Source organism: Mytilus edulis, chromosome 10, assembly GCF_963676685.1.
Source record: "Mytilus edulis chromosome 10, xbMytEdul2.2, whole genome shotgun sequence".
Taxonomy (NCBI): domain Eukaryota; kingdom Metazoa; phylum Mollusca; class Bivalvia; order Mytilida; family Mytilidae; genus Mytilus; species Mytilus edulis.
In genome coordinates this window covers 6,947,608-6,963,735 of record NC_092353.1, presented here as the reverse complement: position 1 = coordinate 6,963,735, position 16,128 = coordinate 6,947,608, and the positions used below count along the sequence as shown (strand labels likewise).

Genomic DNA, 16,128 nt, shown 5'->3' with positions numbered 1-16,128 from the left:
CTTCGTCCTTGTAAATGTTGAACATGGTAAATAACCGAGTTCCCCAAAGTACCCTACTAGTTTAAAATCCAGTCTGGGTACCAGAGATGTGTGTGAGAGGATGAAAATAACCCTTCTGATTGGGATCTCATTTGGGGGTTCTGATCCTGGATCTTGCTAACTGTTTTGTCAGATTCCTGTATCCTGCTTACACTATGCACATAAGCAATTCTCATTTTTTTGTAATTTCCTGTGTCCTGCTAGACTGCATTTCACGTTTTCATGGCACATTAATTTAACTTTTACATGTCACGCTTACAAAAAATTGGCAATCCAGGGTCACCCTTAGACCCCAATGAAACCCACTCTGATATACTGATATTTTTAGAACCCTGTGTGAAAATCGAACTTGGGACCTTTAGCACTGTAGCCATCTGTCTTAACCACTAGACCACGAACTCACATCTGATATCATATTGAAAATAAATTAGGCCTTTAGGTTAGGCTGCCAGTTTTCACGTTTGAATTCAGAATTGTTACTTTAGTCATCATGGTCATTCCTGGGCTTTAAAAGTGGGCCTTTTAAAGTTAACTATGAACTTTGGGTTTGGCTCATACAGTGATCTTCAGTTATTAAGTTTAATGACATTTGGTATCTTGTGGACAGTTATCTCATAGGCAATTTTACGGTTACACGCCATTATTCCGACAGCCCATTAGTCCGACAGCCCATTGGTCCGACAACCCATTAGTTCGACAACCCAATAGTCCGACAACCCATTGCTCCGACAGCCCAATACTCCGACAACCCATAAGTCCGACACTTTTCAAGTCAAATATCAGGGTATCAGGGTAAAATAAAATTTGTCTGTCTGTATATTATTACGTTTATGTAATAACAGATTTTAAGAAATAACTACGTATATGTTACATAAGACTAAGATAGTTCGAATACTTTCTATATATAATTGTATAAATAAACCAATTGTTCAGACGTTTCGGCCATTGGCCTTCTTCAGTTATTTATTATTCCTCTTTGATATAGAGGAATAATAAATAACTGAAGAAGGCGTTTCGGCCATTGGCCTTCTTCAGTTATTTATTATTCCTCTTTGATATAGAGGAATAATAAATAACTGAAGAAGGCCAATGGCCGAAACGTCTGAACAATTGGTTTATTTATACAATTATAAAAGGTATGTTCCCTATTGGAATTTTGAAAACAAGGACTTTCTATATACTCAATTTGAAATCTGTATGTATACAGAATAGAACAGAAAAGAATATTTCATTTTCCAAATTACAGGGTATTAAGAGCATACATGTATATATAAATCAAGACCAACCAGTGATGGTGTGAGCTACTGACGATACCCCGCTTAAATATTTCAGTAAATAGCCGAAAGTTGTTGATTTGTGAATCTGAAAAGCACCAGACAGTATAATGGACTTATATAAACATTGAAACAAAATTTCAGAAATCATTGTTTTGTAGTTTCTGAGAAAAATATGACGAGAATTTTCAACTTGGCTATCATTTGAGTTATAAGATAATATAAGATAAATTTTATTTTCCAAATTAGGTCCCCAGGGGGGCATATACACATGATTGATACAACATACAGTATTTTACATAACATTATAAAATAAACTATTGAAATAGTCATACAGGTATTATTTGTTAAATAAAAAAGTATTTGAGAGTTGCTATCTGAAAACGCATCACACGATATAGCCGACTTCAACATGTTCAATAAACCCTGAAATCGGAGCCTAAACAAAATAGGAAAAAAGAAAAAAACTTACACATTGATATCAAACAACATTCAGTATCAATAGATATAGGAAGATGTGGTGTGAGTGCCAATGAGACAACTCTCCATCCAAATAACAATTTACAAAAGTAAACCAATATAGGTCAATGTTTACCCATACACACAAGATAGATGCATAGTCGGAATAATGGGTTGTCGGAGTAATGGGTTGTCGGAATAGTGGGCTGTCGGAATAATGGGCTGTCGGAATATTGGGTTGTCGGAGTAATGGGCTGTCGGAATAATGGTTGTCGGACTAATGGGATGTCACCTAGTCCAGATAATCATGCCGTCTTCTGAGGGTATTTTTATATTTGGATTTTTTTAGTTCCCTTATTGACGGCGTCCCAAAAAAATTATAAAATAGCCGTCCAAGGCGTCATAATTATTTGGACTAGGATGTCACCCAATTTTACCACTTGATAAATAAAGCAAACCAGGAACAAACAAGAAAAATATTAGCCACTGCTTTGTTTCCAGTTGTTTTTGGGGGTCATTAGCGAGCACTATCCGGTTTCACAAGTATAAACAACAGAATCATGAATAAGATCTTATCCTTGAGTACTGAGCATTTTAACTCATGTAACTGAACAATAATAAACAGCAAAATCCCTCCCCCTTTTTTATGTCTTCACCGGCAATGAGCCGCTTTCGTTAATGTCATGTTATGCATGTATTACCTTTGGTTGAATAAAAGCTACAGCACTTCGGACAAGAAGGACACTTTTGCATAATTGCTCCTGTTGTCTGCAGAAATGAAGCACAGGCCGTCGTGCATGCACGCTCCGAAATCTCGCAATCAACGAGATGATCAAATATATTTGGCGGGAAATATTGACTTTCTACTTTCGTTTTGTCATGAAACACATCATATGAGGGTTTGGATGGGGTTAAATGATTAAAGAATAATGCCCTTAAAAAATTAAGAGTAGAGAATAATGGGCAAAAAAATTAAGATTAGAGAATAATGGGCAAAAAAAATTAAGATTAGAGAAAAAAGGGGTTAAATTTTTGAAGATTAGAGAAAAAGGGGTTTATTTTTTGAAGATTAGAGAAAAAAAGGGGTGAAAATTAAATGTTTACAGAATAACAGACCCCCCCCCCCCCCCCACACACACACACACATCCAAACCCTTAAATATCGATCTTAGTACTACTATCCATATTAAATAATTTGTCGGCCTCTTCAATCCATTTGGCCGTGTAGGATGAGCCCGGAGGATGACTGAGGCAGAGCAGCTGAGATCAGTGGCGGATCCAGGGGGGGGGGGGGTTCCGGGGGTGCGCACCCCCCCTTTTTTTTGCCGATCAATGCATTTGTATCGGGACATATGTTTTGCACCCTTTGCACCCCCCCCCCCTTTTGCCCTGGGTTAGCACCCCGGCCCCCCCCCCCCTTTTCGAAAATTCCTGCATCCGCCCCTGGAGATAGTTTGTACCCATCCGTAAAATTTATACAGAACCGGTCCATTTCATATTGAAAAGTCTGGTGATATAATAATTAATCATGGACTTTAATAATCAGCTGTTAATTATTACTGGACATATTTTAACCTAAAATTGCTTTTAATGCATTTTGTTATATCTTGACATAGGGTTGTCTCATTGTCGCTCATACATCATCTTGAATGAATATATCAATCATGGCTAAGTTGAAGGCCGTACATTGACCTATAATGCCACTGTTTACGTTTATAAATTGTTATTTCATTTGGATAGAGACAAGGACGTATAACTCTAATATACATCCTTGGATGGAGAGTTGTCTCATTGGCAATCACACCACAACTTCCTATATCTATCTTGTCGCAATGACCAACAGGCTTTTCTATATTTGTATTTTACCTTCTGGTCCCTTGTCATAATCATGCGAGTGACATATAAATATAGTAAAGTTCTCAGTTTGAAAAAGTACATTACTTCAACTCAAGGTTCACCTGATAGAGAAGGAAATAACAGAAGGTAACAGGTAACTAATTTCGTTTGGGTTGGAGGACACAATTTTAAAACAATTTGTAGGATTTAATAATGTCCCCAATGAAAATTTTCCACTAAATAAACTCTTGTAACTTTGCTGCGAAATTGAAATTGTCTTTTTAAAATAACTTTTGATGTATAATTCTGTACACTTTGGGGACAATATTTCATGGCAATGGAAATTTTTAATACATAAATTCTATTAAAAAACTGTCCAGGCGGACACTTTTTCACAGGAAACTAGTGTGAGGGGGAGGACAGGGGTAAGGGAGAAAGGGAGAAAGGAGAAATGGGTGGGAGAAAGGAGAAAGGGGTAGGAGAAAGGAGAGGAAGGCTGGGAGAAAGAAGAAAAAGTTGGAGAAAAAAATAAAATATGAAAAATAAAATAAGGAGAAGAGGGGTAGGAGAAAGGAGAAGAGGGGTAGGAGAAAGGAGAAAGGGGTGGGAAAAGGGAGAAGGGTACCCCCTGTCCTCCCCTTCTATTGTGTCTTAAACAGTGGCATTGACAAACAGTTGACACAGTTGTTTTCCATTCGTTCGATGAGTTTGAGCTTTTGATTTGGCCATTATTTTGCCAGATAAGGGACTTTCTGTTTTGAATTTTCCTCGCAGTTCAGTATTTTTGTATTTTTACTTTTTTGAACTATACTGTATAAAATATCATGATATAATGTACAGTTGCGTGAGGATTTCCAATATAGACATAAATCATAAATGCTAAGGTTCTTTTATAAAATGTTTGTTATAATATTCACCATATACAAGTGCCCTATAAAATAACAATTACAAGTCTTAAATAATAGAAATAACATAAAATGCAATTTGCATTAATTAATGCTTTCGAAAAAAATAAATCAAATCGCCACAGAAATTTCTTATTAAAAACAACAGCAACAACAAATAATTTATTTTTATTTATTTATTTTTTGCTACAGCACTTTGAAAATGCCCAATTTTGATGATATTCCCATTTGTCATCGATTTTTACAACTTTTTGGGCTATTATCGTGAAAAAAATCACAGTTCCACAATTAAACTTTTTTTCATACTTTCTATAAAGATAAAGTGGACCAATCTGAATAAATTTTACTTAAAAAAACTATAGGTCGGTGTTGATATAAGAAAGTTTTATCCTAGCGGTTTGACGCTTTTTTGTGTAAATTTTACCATGCTGTCAATTTTGTATTTTGGTGATTTTTCTCAGTTTTAAGAACAAAATCCATATTATTTCAAATTTTTTGTTGTAAATGATTGAAAGAATACATATCTAAGAAATTTGAAAAGACCAAAATGATATGGGATGTACATGATTCTTGTAAAATTATTTTTTGTATCCCTAACCCATTTTCTCAAAATTTTGGCTAAAAATAATGACTTGATTGGTCGTAAAATTTGAAAACTGGATTACTCAAAAACCATTCATTGTAAATACACAACTTTTTCACAGAGTTATGTTTGATCATAATATTTTAAGAATTCGTTGATATTTTTCACTTTGATCAAATGTTTTGGAAATTCGTTGATATTTTCCACTTTTATCACATGTTTTGGAAATAATTCAAGAACGAGATTTTAACGAGACTGAAAAGTCAGAAGAATACATCCTTAAGACCTCTGAACAATAACACACCCGTCGTTTTCTAATTAGTTTGAATTAAAGGATCTGTCAATAAATAATAGTAATTGTAGTAGGTGGTTTTCTATGCGTTAGGAATAACACCAATGAGAGCTTAAGGTTCTGATTCTTTATTGTACCAGTATATAAATAACAAGTCTGAAATAGCAATTATACAACATATATAAATAACAAGCTATTTCATATAACATTAATATATCTACCGCGAAATATAAACAGCCAATCAAATACAATGATTCAAGTAAATCCCTAATGAATATTCATAAAATAACGTGAATATTACTATACATAAAAGTAAGGTTTGCAAGTAATAATTTAAACTGAATATACAATATTCAAATACGTAATTAAGCTTTATAATAAATATAGTAATTAAAAAGATGATTTTTACAATTATATATAAAATTATCATAAAAATCACTCTGCTACATAATGACCGAAAACCAATAATAATAAATTGTAAAGAAGATTCTCTGTCACTGTGTATATCTTATAAAAGTCTCCATCTTCTTTTATTTCATCAGATCTTGGCCATATTTTTTTTCCAAATCCTTGGAATAATTATCAGGTAACTCAACTGTTGCACTTATTTCGACTTATTTTAGTTACTATATATATGTCCTTGGAATATTGGCAACATATTTTGAAAGCAATAGGGCTCTGTGTCTCATTACATGTATATATATGTAACCATGTATTATGTGTCAATTTTATATATAAAGTTCAGAGCAAATTTCTAGAAATACAACCTTGAAACTCAGTGTGTAACTATCGTTCTCTATCAATAGATTTTAATGATTTATCACAATAAATGTTTTTCCATTGATACACATCAACCGCCAGATTAATAGTCAGATATGACGCTGACGTTTGATAGCCATTTTATAACTTACTGGAGCCCTCGCGATAAAATAAGTCAGACGCCAGAGCAGTCTCGGACTTATAATCACAGATACTCTGAAAATTGGTGTGGTAATTAAATTATAGAAATGTAATTGCATATAGTATTCACAAGTCAAAACCAAGAGAACAAAACATATGTGTATATTAATGTCAATAACTGAACGTCGTTATGCAAATATCACGTCACAGTTTGTCGTCATGGGGTTGTTAGGTAAGATCTTGGTATAATGCCCACATCAAGCCAGGCTATGATTTTACGTAATATAGAATCAAAATACCATATACCATTGAGTTCTTATAGAGCAGGATCCGCTTCTTGTTTTACGAAGCCTGCAGAGGTCAACAATGTAGATATCAATGAGTTATTTGACAAAGCTTGTGCATCTGACGACGTTAAGTACTTGGAAGCCTTCATGCACGGCAATGAAAATGAAATACGTACAAAGATGAGCAAGATTTTAAAGTTGAAAGGTTTTAAATCAGTTTTATCCTACAACCCGCTTATAGATAGCTTTCAATGGAAATTCTATAAAGAAACTGCCGACAGAGTCAGGCCAAAAACTGGATGCTTAGTCCGTAGGAGCGAGGATGATAATGGCGAACTTTACAGACCAAAGTCGGCAGCTGTGGTAATGCACGGAAAACAGGTTTCATTTACGGATGACGTTAAGGCAGCTTCCGAGTATAAGCTACCTGAAAACATTCGTTCGTTAGGTTTCCGGGATCCTTTCAGAGAAAAAGAAGCTAGAGCTAAGCCATCAGCCACCCTGTTTAAAAAGAATGTATCAGAGATCGAAGATAAAAGTGAAACTCTCGTTACATCTACAAATATAGAAGACAGTGAGGTCGTCGAGAACAATGAGCCAGATATAGATCTACTTAAAAGGTAACATATTTACTATGATACATTAGACAAACCATAAACTGATATAAAAGATATTTTGATGACTTTTGTTTTAATCAAAATTCGCCGAGACTCGGGACGATTAAAAGCTTGAAATATCATTGACTATTAAATTCATGGGAAAAAATGACCAAAAAATATAGCGCATGGCTATTAATAGAAGAAAAAAGATGTAATAATTCTCGATGGGACATTGCCACCACCTAGTGTAAAATGAAATATAATTATAAATAATTATACGGGACAGTCAACATATATTTTATCAGAAATATATGAATCTTTGTATTTAGCACTAAAACACACAATTTAAATGATAAAGGGTATGAGTACAATATTGGGCAACATATTTACTTTACAGCAAATTATAATATTTAGTCATAATATTACATCTGTAACGGAGGGGGTCGGTGACGACACCTCCCGGGACGTGTAGCGGCCAGTACTTCGTCCCTATTCGACCATCGGGATACCTGATATCAGATTTTGGCTGAATAACAGACAATAAATCAAATGAAACTATAATTTATTCATAAATGTACAATAATTGCATGAATTTAAACAAAGTCGGAAATAAACAGGAGTCAGAAAACTTTCTAAACTGAAGTTCAAAAATAAAGTAATTTCAAATGTAAAATGAAAAGTAGAGTGTTCCCAGAGTTAGTCTTTTAAGTAAAATAAAGTAAATTTGCTTCGCGTTGTGTTTAAAAGTAGTAAAATTGCACCAAAAAGGGGTGACTAACACTGGCGAACTGCACCGAAGTGGTGGCTAACTCTAGACTCCAATAGTACTAATATTAGTTCCGGCCAGTATTTGGAGGCCTGTGCAAGGCCGACTCCGACTGAATATCAAATGATATCCTAAACTTATCATTAATCAAGAGAACTTTAACATAAAAGGTACTGAAGAAAAGTTGAATAAATGAATATTCTTAAAACACTATAAAAACATCAAAGTTAAAAACTAAAACAGTTAAATTATCATTCTTTACTTTTATCCTACTATATTTAAATCAAATTTAACTTAAAATAAACATTTAAATACTAAATAAATAATCTGTCCAAATTAAGGGGAATTAACCTAGGCATATCAAGGCACATCTATTACACATCTGTAGACAAGTTGGATACAATTTGAAATCCCATCAAACTAAAGTCATAAAAAAGATTTCTGGTGAATATATTGGTATGGAAATTATTGAACAGATGAATGTACAAAAATGGATTGATATACTTAACTAAGGCTGCTATCTGCACTTTTTACCTTTATTCCAAATCCATAACATATAGGAATCTTCAAAAACATTTCATCTGGTCGTGGTTTCAAATTGGCTGGATGCTAATTAACTACATCTGGTTTTTCAGTGTTGTCAAAGTCAACCGAATTTGAGACCTTAAAAAATCAACATAAAATGTAGGAGCACGTGAAAGCTAAGTGCGATGTTCATTTTCCTTTCTTTCCATGCGTTTTAATTTGTTTTGTTATTTACATTTGTCACAACAGTTGGTAGATGCACGGAGCACGTGAAAACTAAGTGCGATGTTTATTTTTCTGTCTTTTCTTGCGTTCTTATTTCTGTATTAAACTTTGTCACAACAGTTGGTAGATACACGGAGCACGTTAAAACTAAGTGCGGTGTTTATTTTTCTTTCTCTCTATGCGTTCTAATTTGTTTATTGAACTTTGTCACAACAGTTTGGTGTATCTAAAAGAAGTTGTTACAATAACTGTTTTCGAAAACAAATATTACAACAGAGCTAAATTCTTCGTTAACTGAATAAAAGTAAAATTTTGCGTCGCTCATTTCGCATTCCATTTCTGAATTGTTTTTTTTTTTGTGTTATGTTCTAATTGTACTTTACTATCATATTTCAATTGTTTAAGATCGACGGGTGCCAATTTGGATGTTGAAGACTCGTCAGCTCTGCCCAAAACATGGGATACTAGTAAATATGAAGATAGATGCTACCCAGCTACACATACACTCAAAATACCTCCAGAAAAACGCCCTCTAGTGGTGTGCTTCAGTCTACCAGAAAATGAAAAGTATTCACACAAAGAGGTAAAAGATATGCTGGTGAACGAATTCAATTGTGATATCACAAAACTACAGTTTGATCCATTGTCTGTACGTGCTGGCGATACTGTTGTGAGAAATAGATGGCTGGTGGAAGTTTCAAGCAAGTTGGAAGCAGATCACATGGTTCGTGCTGGATTCAGACTTGATGATGTCCAAATTGTCATAAAATTCTTAGATGAGATAACAAGCAGAGAACACCAGACGTATTTGTATTTAGAAAAGATAAGAAGCGAGAAAAGAGACTTGAAATTACCGTTTTCTATGAAAAAAGCAAAATCGGCACCCAAAATAATGAAGACAGTAAAAGTAAATTAAAAATAAAATAAAGATATCCATTGCATTTATTGTCGTGTACAATTAGTCAAAGTGATACACTAATCATTTCTTACAATCGGACATACTTTTAATAATTTATTCAAAACACAATTGAATAAAATAAAATACTTTTAGAGCGAAAAAAATCATTATTTACGGTTAACCATAACAGAGTGGTATCTTACGCAGATATAGTATTCATGGTTACTGATTGTTATACGTCGCGTGTCCAAACGCAAACAGGCTCTCGACAGCACACCCTTGCTTGTAATTGAAGGCAAACGGCATTATATATACCGAAACGTATGGGAATTTGTGTTATAGTTTTTATTATACAATCATTCAGAGACTTTACATATATATATATATCTACCACTGCATCGAGTGTGATACGATATTTATCCACTCGAGACAGTTAAATTTTCAAATATATATATAACATAATACAGATAAAATGTGCAACACATAGTTTGACATACCTCTACTGTTGTCCACTGGGTCACAGCTAGTATCTTTTGGTTATATTTGTTCTTGGGCTGTCTCATTTACGTACAAAGTTTTCATTTTATCAATATACATCATAGCACCAAAAAAAATCAATTAAAAATGAGAAAGGAAATGGGGAATGTGTCAAAGAGACAAAAACCCGACCATAGAACAGACAACATCAGAAGGTCACCAACAGGTCTTAAATGCAGCGAGAAATTCCCGCACCCGGAGGCGTCCTTCAGCTGGCCCCTAAACAAATATATATATACTAGTTCAGTGATAATGAAAGCCATACTAATTTCCAAATTGTACACAAGAAACTAAAATTAAAATAATACAAGACTAATAAAGGCCAGAGGCTCCTGACTTGGGACAGGCGCAAAAATGCGGCGGGGTTAAACATGTTTATGAGATCTCATGCAACCCTTCCCCTATGCTTCTAGCCAATGCAGAAAAGTAAACGCATAACAATACGCACATTAAAACTCAGTTCAAGAGAATTCCGAGTCTGATGTCAGAAGATGTAACCAAAGAAAATAAACAAAATGACAATAATACATAAATAAATTATCTGTTTGAAACTTTTTGAAATGTGGTACATAACTCATATTTTAACGAATATCAACAAAATCTATTCTCTCTATAGTGTTTAAAAAATATTTTTCATTAGATTTCCTTTGCGAACTACATTCATATATAATTCTAGTAAGTGCATGCGATTTGACGCATATAACACAAATAATACATTGATCTTTCATTTAATTTTTTAAAAGTTGTCCCATTTCTTGTTTTTTCAAATTTTTGTTTGAAGTAAGTTCAACATATATTTTGGACATAATTAAAACATCATGTTCTCTAACATGAGTTCTAAATTTTGGGTTATTTATGCTGTTAATTTACTATACTTATAAATACACGTACCGTGACACCAATGCTAATAAAAAAAAGAATGTGTGATTACAAATAAAGTACAGTTAATATGGAAATGGTTTCAAAGAGACAACAACCCAACCAAAGTGCAGAAACCAACACAAAGCCACCAAACACAGTACCCAGAAGCGGGCTACATTAAGTAGGCACAGATATAATCTTTCTCATTATAATTGAGAATGAAAATGGGATATGTGTCAAAGAGACAACAACCCGACCAGAGAGGATAAAACGGCTCAATGTCACCAATGGGTCTTCATCGCATCGAGAAAATATCGTATGCTTCAGCCTAAACAAAAAATCTAAACAAATGTGTACTGGTTCAGTGATAATGGACGTCATATCAAACTCCTAAATATATAAATGAATTCAAATTAAAAATCACACATGACTAACAAACGCCAGGATTTCTCAAGTATGTTTTTGGTTTGCTGCAGTATATCTTAATTTGTTTAAATGGAATCACTACATTATCCCGTGTCTACACAAATAAAGACATAATGAAAACCAGCGTATAAAGAAAATCATTCAATTTATGTATCAGATATAACTGGCCTTATTTTCAAATTTTCAAAATGTATTTATAGTTTTAAAAAGTTATATATTCAATTAAAAAGATTACAAAAAACTTTAAAGACGGAGACGATTAACGATTTTATGACATTTTCGTGTTTTAATCAAAATGATTTATCTTTCGCTTGATCTATACACCATAAAAGACATCTCAAGTGGTTTTCATACATGAAAAGTTTTATACATATATAAAAAACAGGATATTTAAATTATTAACCCACATATATATAAATTAAATTATTTAATTGGTTTTACTTTATGCTAAAAAATTGATTTATCTGTTTAGTGATCATTTATTCCAGTAGCTACTTAGAATACCTAAGTAAATAACAGGTCTTTTTTACACGTACATGTTCTATTTTGTGTATACATACACAGGAGTGTTTTACTGATTTTCTGAGCTATTATTTAGAAACTGAGGTTTAATCAAAATGTTTCGTAGAATCGCAATGCTTGTTATCCAAGAACAAATCCGACCGACAAAGTTCGCTCGTAAATGGAGACGAAAGGCAAAGACGAAAACAGAATTGGAATCTAAAGGAGAAACTAAGCTAAAGTGTGTGAAGCCGAAAATTCTGACGAAATCAAAATCTTTTATAACGAAAGGATCGGCGAAGTTAACTACGAACACAGTATCAGAAACATTGGTGCCCACTGTTACCACATTTAATAAATCTTCCTCAAAATCAAACACACCTCGTGCACCAAAGAAAGAAAAAGTCAAGTAAGTGATACTTGTTTTCAAATTATAAAATTATTTTTTATATATGTATGTATGTATGTATGTATGTATGTATGTATGTATGTATGTATGTATGTATGTATGTATGTATGTATGTATGTATGTATGTATGTATGTATGTATGTATGTATGTATGTATGTATGTATGTATGTATGTATGTATGTATGTATGTATGTATGTATGTATGTATGTATGTATGTATGTATGTATGTATGTATGTATGTATGTATGTATGTATGTATGTATGTATGTATGTATGTATGTATGTATGTATGTATGTATGTATGTATGTATGTATGTATGTATGTATGTATGTATGTATGTATGTATGTATGTATGTATGTATGTATGTATGTATGTATGTATGTATGTATGTATGTATGTATGTATGTATGTATGTATGTATGTATGTATGTATGTATGTATGTATGTATGTATGTATGTATGTATGTATGTATGTATGTATGTATGTATGTATGTATGTATGTATGTATGTATGTATGTATGTATGTATGTATGTATGTATGTATGTACTGGTAAATGCCGTTATCCGAAGACCGCCCTCGAAAGCTGCGAGGTTACAGTGGCATCTATATGTTTGTGCAAAAACTGCAGCTTACAAGATCTAGAAGCCATTTGACTATGACGTCATGTCTTTGATCCGACAATGACGTCATAGGAATGATTCGTCAATGGCGTATTTTCTTTAACCGTTAGATGTGTTGGTGTCTCAGTTTAATGTTTCTGGTCCAAACTCAAAGACACCCATTCAAAATTTGTTGAATAAGTTCGAACTGAAAAGTAATGTCACAGGTAATAATACACATTTATTTCGTCTATATAATAATTATATTTATTGATGATCTAGAGCAGTGGTGAGAAAGAGAATCGAAAGATACCAGAGAGCTTTCAAACTCAATAATCGAAAATAAACTGACAACGTCATGGCCAAAAAAAGATAAAAGACAAACAATAGAACACACAAACACAACATCGAAACAACACGAACCCAACCAATTTGCAAAAACTTTGGGTGATCTCAAGTGTTCTCGAAGGGTAAGCAGATACTGCTCCACATGTGACACCCATTGTGTTGCTCATATTGTTGCAAACCCGGTAACAAGTCTAAGTCGGTAGGTCACATTCGTGAAAAGGGGACGGAATTGTAGATTAGGATCATAGCCAATATCATCTGTGAAACGGATATTCCATATCGGCCAACCAACTAGTGGTGCAGCGTTAAGATTATTGATGTAATGTTAAAAGATCTTAAAAACAAGAACAACTGTAAACTAGACAAAGTGATGTCCCTGCACTCCACTCTGAATTTACTGTTTTATAACAAAGTCAGTATATGATTTTCTTTGATTTTTTATTTTGTCTGCAAGACACAATTGATGCCCTCGCAGATGCAAAGTGTTATCTAAAATAATAACTTCAATATTTCACCGCTTATACCCCAAAAAATGACAAAGTTCAAATATCTCCTAAAAGAGGAAATATCTATAAAAATCAAAACCCTGACCACATGCACACCTCCATTATAATTATGTACAAACAGACAGCAAAGTGAAAATTCCTAGGATTCAAACTGTAGGAGGAGTTATTCTGAATAACTATATACGTATAATGTTATGGACATACAGACGGAGTAACAGACAAGGGAAAAACAATCTCCCCCCCCCCCCCCCCACCCTTCATTTTAGTTGCGGGGGCATTACACAAATAGTTGGCAGGGACTGTTATAAGTTTACGATAAACTACCTGTAAGATACACCTTTTGAAACATCCATGTGTTATTTCAAAAAAGTTCCGTATGAATGGGTTGTCATTTTGCTTTTTTCTTAAATTTAAGTACATCATGTTCTAAATTGGACGGATAGTATCATACATATCGAATCACGGGATTATACTTAAACTTTATAGACTATTAAAGTATAATAATTCACAATTTTACAGAAACTCTACCAAAATATGAACCTTGTATGAAATTCTTAATTTTACAGGTATTCTAATGAAATATTTGATGATGTAATGGCAGAAATTAAGAAGTACGCTAAAAGTAGTGAAACAAAAGCACAACCGGATCCTATTCCAAATGCTTTGGTGTTTGATCTGGGCGGAAGTCATGCCTCACATGAAGATGTATACCATCAACTGAAATGTCTGTTATTCTCAAACAAAGAATGTCGCATGAAATCTCTCCAGTACTTTCCAATGTCTTTCAGATGGATCATTTTATTAGATAGTCAGAAATCACGTGATGTGTTAGCTGGTAGTGTTATAATCGTAAATGGCATCAGAGTAACATTGAGACGTTACGATGACATCATTGCACTGGAGTATAAAAAATCTTCGAGAGCAAGTGGATTTATTGATACTGTGAAAGATTACTAACTGTCATACTTTTGGTGTAGTTATTATATGCTGGGATGAGATACTTAACCAGAATTTCGTGCCTCAAATTACTAAAATATCCGTGGTACACAGACGCATGTATATACATCACAGAGACTTGTTAGCACATTATACAGGCATACATACATACATCTACACAATTATTAACAATATATTAATCTCGGATACTACTCTTCAACTAGGCCAAACTTTTCTATGACAGCACTATGTCCTAAAGACAAGACTATATGTTATGCTGACATATCAAGTCAATCCATGTTAAATTTGTCCACCCAGCACATTTTGTGTCCGACACTATTCGTACTATCTGGATGTTGTTTTGGTTGTGACCGTATTGTACTGTCCAATATTTTTGGTGGTTCTTGTTTTATTTTTTTCAAATGTTATTTAAAAAACAAAGATTAATTTTGAAGTTGAAGCACTTTTCATGATTTTTAAAACTCTTGAGCATTATTTTGGAAATACTTCATGCATATATTTTGAAATATTTCTATCAGTTTTACTGCTTTTACTTTTGTTCAGTATGTTTATTTTCTAATGTTTTGTTATTTTACATCAAATAGAATCTTAAGTCTTCACTGTCAATGCTCCAGTGAAGTATCTATATAAAACTACGTTGTAAATACGAAGGAAAATACTCAAAGCTTAATAATAATAAAAAAAAAAAAAAAAACCCAAATACGACTGCAACTTGTATCATTAAGTCCACAATCATATTGAAAAAGAAAACCAGGAGACCGCAAACATGAACACAAAAATATACTTGCAGTATGCTACACATAGTTACATAATACAGTTCATATCAATAGTCACAAATCAATACTTATTATACATAAAGTTAACTAAGTATATTCAGATTCTAATCTATAAGGAAAGAAAATAATGATAAAAAAGGTTCCATTTACGTAAAACTGTTGATAAGATAATACAAATGAATTAAACCTATTTTTTTTAAATCGCAGAAACATCGAGGGATGTATGTTTTCTTCTCCTCTGAAACAAGGACTGTCTGGATGATTACTAAAGAAAAGATAATACATTTAATCGTCAGTAAGATATAGGCAGTAGATATAGCAACGTTCATATCTAAGTATATATATGAGTACACCTGCCCTATTGGATAGAACAAATTGTATTCTGGAAGCGTTATTTAAAGTTTAATTTAATTTAACGACATAAGGTTCTAAATTCAACTCCGTTTTACTTTTTGAAAACAGTATTCCTCTAGGTCTTTTTTCTCTGCGAATCAACTCTTCTGTATGGATAAACTGTTCCCAGCTGTAGATTATGTTTAATATCTTTAAAAATTGATACTTGGTATAGACAAATTCTTGAACATTCTATCAGCTCAGTAGTCATGTTTGAGTAC

General features: G+C 33.2%; 3 protein-coding genes across 5 annotated transcripts in view; 2 read left to right on the top strand and 1 right to left on the bottom strand.

Moving 5' to 3' along the window:
- Positions 1–2,615, bottom strand: part of LOC139493259 (RING finger protein 17-like) — a 63,584-nt gene extending 60,969 nt beyond the window's left edge. For both annotated transcript variants that reach the window (XM_071281487.1, XM_071281488.1), the window contains exon 1: positions 2,474–2,615. In XM_071281487.1, the coding sequence (XP_071137588.1) occupies positions 2,474–2,525 (52 nt within the window). In that variant the 5' untranslated portion in view covers positions 2,526–2,615. The remainder of the gene's footprint in view (positions 1–2,473) is intronic.
- A 3,879-nt stretch (positions 2,616–6,494) lies between these two features.
- Positions 6,495–9,635, top strand: LOC139493258 (uncharacterized). The gene is made up of 2 exons (XM_071281485.1): positions 6,495–7,195; positions 9,096–9,635. Exons 1-2 carry the CDS (start codon positions 6,537–6,539, stop codon positions 9,604–9,606), a joined length of 1,170 nt encoding a protein of 389 aa, XP_071137586.1. The 5' UTR covers positions 6,495–6,536; the 3' UTR covers positions 9,607–9,635.
- Positions 9,636–11,955: 2,320 nt separating this feature from the next.
- On the top strand, positions 11,956–15,177 carry LOC139493257 (uncharacterized). Of its 2 annotated transcripts, none has more exons than XM_071281484.1 (2): positions 11,956–12,322; positions 14,348–15,177. In XM_071281484.1, the coding sequence occupies exons 1-2, from the start codon at positions 12,030–12,032 to the stop codon at positions 14,736–14,738; spliced, it is 684 nt and encodes a 227-aa protein (XP_071137585.1). In that variant the 5' UTR covers positions 11,956–12,029; the 3' UTR covers positions 14,739–15,177. The 2 variants fall into 2 exon arrangements, 1 of the variants encoding a protein (XP_071137585.1); XR_011656960.1 differs by lacking the exon at positions 11,956–12,322 and adding an exon at positions 12,947–13,154.
- Positions 15,178–16,128: the final 951 nt, after the last annotated feature.